Here is a 4617-nt window from a genome sequence, read left to right as displayed (position 1 = left end):
TTTATGTACGAATATACTCCATCTAACATGGCATTGATGTGAAAGTAGATTAAATGGACGAATTAATGATTTTAGCAAAGCAAAAAGATATCATATATTTTCTAAAACGTGCTGAAAATAACAAACTTTTGCAACTACAGAGCTTGTACTGAGATAATTGATTTAGGAAGTCTTGTGTCTTGAGGTTTAGTGCGGAAAAATGGCAAAATATGTCTGTACCGTAGTAAGGGCAATGATGAACATTGCACCTAGAAAAGCCAAGAAAGCTCAAGGACTTCTAAAATGGTTGTGTATCCATTCAGCCATCCAGACTTGTGCTTTACTCTGGCAATGTTTTTCAATCTGCATCTTAACATCTCTATATGCATCATTATCATATACCACATTATTAGATATCTCGTTAAAGAGTCGCGCCAATTCTTCGTCACTGCCTAAACTGTTGAGAAGAATTTTTCTTTTCCGGAACTCTTTAACATCATCAGCATGATCAATGAGTGAATCCATCAGGCAAATGTATGACATAATGCGATAATCAGAAGGGTCATTGGGACACATTTCATAAGCCGCCAAGTTTAATAACAAAGATTTTGCTGAATCTTCCACCACGATTGGACAAAGTGTAAGAGTATAAGAAAGAAGGTGAGATTTGAACTTTACATCAGTAAAATGGTCAGTTTGACTTGGTCTGAAATGAATTCCTGCTGATTCAAGCTCCGTTACTGAACGATACGAATACCATTCGACAAATTTCTCCTCGTTTTTGTCTTCAGGGGATGATCCAATGAGCCATTCCGGAAGTAGATGTAGAAGGCATTTGAAACATTTCTGCCCCTTTTTGTCTTCAGGAGATGACCCAATGAGCTTGTTTTGTCTTCAGGAGATGATTCGATGGGCTGTTCCCGAAGTAGATGTAGAAGGCGTTTGAAACAGTTTTTCTCGTTTTTATCTTCAGGAGATGACCAGATGAGCCGTTCCCGAAATAGATGTAGAAGGTTAGGTGCATCCATATCTATTTCCCATTTCTCCCTTTTCTGAGGTCACATTATGTGGGCCGTCTGATTAAGGAAATTCTGAATCAACTTTGCCCCAACGCTTTCATTTTCGAACCTGAATTTTATCAAAACTTTTAGTACTAGTAAAGGAATTCGATTCTCTAGCAAGAACAAGCCCCTCCTTGCAAAAACAAGGTGGTGAGCCCAAGGTCCTAGTAGATCTTCTCCAGTTTGATTACTGTTAGTTTTAGATAAGATAATTTGAAGCACAAAGCAAGCATCAAGAAACATCATTTTGTTGAACGATTCATCATCATACTTTTCAGTTGAGCCTTTCTCATAGCATTTGCGGGCACTTTCACCCACCTTTGCCACCTCTTCATATAACTGTTTGTAGGATACTTGGTTACCACAAGCACGAATGAATTTGTGTGCGACTGGAATTTTTAGATTTTCGAATGATTCGAGCTGTGGATTTCCATGATGATAAGGGCCTATCGAAACTACGAGAGGATCATAACATTTGTCGTTGGATTGTATGTCACGCAGCAATGATGGAACCCTTTGTATTTGGGGTTTGTCGGTTGTGTTGTCAACATAGTTCTCTACAGGATCATCCTTGGAAATGCTGTTGTTTGATTCTTGTGATTTTGTATCAATTTGAGTGATTTCGGCACTTTGGTTATCTCCTTTGGTTCCCACTGTAGTCATTCCCTGGATGTTGGCACTCTGGTCATCTCCTTTGGTTCCAACTGTTGTCATTCCCTGGATGTTAGCATGAATTTTCGTAGACATTTATTAGCAGCTTGTTTGATAAAATATCAACTTTTTAACTAGTCAAATTTCAATTTTAAAAACACATTTCATAGAACTAACAATTTTAATGTTTTCAACGATGCATTTTATAACAACCCATGTGTAGGCAAATAGGATCAGAAATATGCATTTCTTTGTAACGACATGAAATCTGTTATGTATTATTTGCTTGTGAGAGCATATGCCCTCTTATCCATCACAGATTTTGATTGCATTGCCTAGGATTCACACTTTATTAGAGACTTAAGTTATATTGGTACCAATTTGTAACAACTTGAGCCTAATTTTCTGTCACGTCCCCAAGACCTATTTTAAGTTCAAATCTTGGAGGACTCAGAAAAAAATGACGTTTGTACCTCAATTTTGCTTTATTCTGTCGGTCCACTTTCTAAATTCGTCAAAATACAATTTCATATTATCAAAATTGACAGCAAAATAATGTTTGGACCTCATTTTCCTTAATCAACCTGTAATTTGACTTCAAAAATTGTTAAATCATAGTCCTCTTTGTGGAGATTAAAATTAGATTTTGAGTAATGCGATTTAGTACTAATGGGATAGCAACCCCATCAATGAGTCCATTAGCCAAATTAACAAAAACCAATATTTACTTGTTTTGCATTATACATGCTAATAATCTGAAATTTCTTGAACGATAGAAAATTCAAGAATTTAAGGCACTGTTCTTTTCTGCGACTGCTTGTGCATTTACAAGTAATTGAGCACACAAACTCCTGAAAATAAAAATTATATTTCTTTTAAGGCTGACATAGGCAAAACCCCAAAATTTATTTAAGTTAGAATAATAGATTTTATTTGACATTATACTTGCCTAATTAAATAAATTTACATATAGATAAAAATATAATATAGATTTTTCAATAAATATATAAAAGTGATATATGAAAAAAGCGGTTCAATATGAAATTTAGTAAATGATTTTAATCTAGATGTCAACAAAAGACATGCAAAATAACAATAAAAAAAATTGAAGTATAATAATTAAAAACCGAGTCAACAAATTGTACCAACTAGTAAAGTCTAGTTTCTCTCTCTCTTGTTCGTGGAACCACTACTAAACACGTTAAGAGGAATGAAATGTCACTTCTTGTGTAAGCAAACACAATAATATAATGCTACTTGAATAGAGTCGGTGATAGGCCCATATCGTGTCACCAGTTCTGGTTGAGTAGCAGGGTTCAACACAATATTAATAGGCTGTTGGCATCCAAGCCGACCGAACCTTAGGCAAGAAAGTTTACCCGAACTTGCCCTCTGATTGACCACCTAAAGCCCCAAATTAAGAATTGTTTGGGAACTCACACACTCAACTCAGGTATTTCATAGTTCATACGACATTTAAATGAGTGATTGAGTTTTTAATTTATTTTTAAATGGCTTGGTGGTTCAGATAACCTCAAACATGCTTGTTGAAAAGTGAAATTTAAATTCTTAATCGTCAATTCTTTAACTCATAGTAATCATACAACGATTTGTATAACAGAAACATATATATTGAATATAACAAATAATTATTTATTTTATTGTAAATATTATGTATTTTTTCCAATAATCTTAAAACACATATATTTCGAATAGATTCCACAACTTCTCCCAAACAAGCCCTAATACTTCCTTGAATCAATCATTATACATTACGTCATTACGTAGATATAGCGATTGCTGTACAATAGCCGTTACTGTATAATAGCTGGTGGCCAGCCTAGAAAGGATAAGCACAAACAAGCTCAATTCAAAAAAATCTCTTGTCGACTCTACCCCAAGCTCTTTTGTATGGACCAAAACTCGAGCCAAGCCTCGAAAATAAAATTTGGTTTGAGCCCGAACCAGCTCACAAACCTCACGAGCCAAAATACGAGCCGGCTCGTGAAGCTTAACGATTGAATAATCTAGCAATTAATTAAGGGCAGTGCTAGACGGACACGGTATCGGAACATGCACCTTGCCTCTAGGGGTGCCACATCGTCCCCTATTCGAACAGGTCGACGTGGCCTTGTTCGAATAGCTTTTCATTAATTATCTTGCTTTTGCTGGCAATTAATATACTAATTAACTGGTCTGAAAAAGCTGGTTAGTTTCATGTGTACCAACAGGTACACATGTAAAGATTTTGATGACGAATGAACTTGCAACGTGTTCAGTAATATTTGTCATCCCAGTTACCAGTGGGCCATTACGTAAGTTATCTTTCATATTGAAGAATTTATGCAAATAAAGTGAAATTTTGATGGAGAATTGTTGGATATATGAGATAACAATAATCATATTAGATTTAGAACTTGACAAGAAATTTGAGAAAAAACTTTATTTTTATATCCAATTCTCCCTTGAAAAATAACCTACAATTATTAAATGCAACAAAAGATTAGATAAGATGCAATAATGATTAGTTGTAAAATGTGTCTATACTAACAATTCAACATAATTTGAAACAATATATAGGGTAGAGATAAATGTAACAAACAAGAACAATATTTAAGAAAAACCCCTCAAGTGAGGTAGAGTGGGAGTACCTTTTGATCCATCGAGGATAAGCAGCAAACTTATGTTTGAGTAATAAGTTAAAACAGGTTTCTTTATTGAAATAACATACGGAACATTTTCTTGTATTTATAATTGTCATAAGAAGGGAATATCTTAGACAAACTTAATTTTGTAGAATCACTTTAGAAAACTTCCTACTTAATTATCAGCAAGTTATAAGCAAAGAATAATAGTATTATGCTGTTCCTTTAATTTTTTTCCCCCTTCTCTTCTCCATTTTAAGTGTGTAAACGAATAGTAAAAT

At 34.5% G+C, this 4617-nt stretch overlaps 1 protein-coding gene across 1 annotated transcript; it reads right to left on the bottom strand.

The window, feature by feature from the left end:
* Window positions 1-267: 267 nt before the first annotated feature.
* On the bottom strand, window positions 268-1787 carry LOC111386171 (UPF0481 protein At3g47200-like). Its single transcript, XM_023010624.1, has 2 exons — window positions 1108-1787; window positions 268-871 (listed from the first exon to the last, which is right to left on the bottom strand). The coding sequence occupies exons 1-2, from the start codon at window positions 1785-1787 to the stop codon at window positions 268-270; spliced, it is 1284 nt and encodes a 427-aa protein (XP_022866392.1).
* Between the last annotated feature and the right edge of the window lie 2830 nt (window positions 1788-4617).

Source organism: Olea europaea, unplaced genomic scaffold (genome assembly GCF_002742605.1).
Source record: "Olea europaea var. sylvestris unplaced genomic scaffold, O_europaea_v1 scaffold3443, whole genome shotgun sequence".
NCBI lineage: Eukaryota > Viridiplantae > Streptophyta > Magnoliopsida > Lamiales > Oleaceae > Olea > Olea europaea.
The sequence above is the reverse complement of the archived record's forward strand: the minus strand, read 5'-3'. Positions and strand labels throughout refer to the sequence as shown.

What these genes read in the sequence shown, in the direction of transcription:
- LOC111386171 (XM_023010624.1), bottom strand. Translation starts at nt 1,787, where the DNA reads ATGTCTACGAAAATTCATGCTAACATCCAGGGAATGACAACAGTTGGA. An exon ending in AAAGTTTTGATAAAATTCAG is followed by an intron (nt 872 to 1,107) that starts GTTCGAAAATGA and finishes CATCTCCTGAAG; the next exon opens with ACAAAACAAGCTCATTGGGT.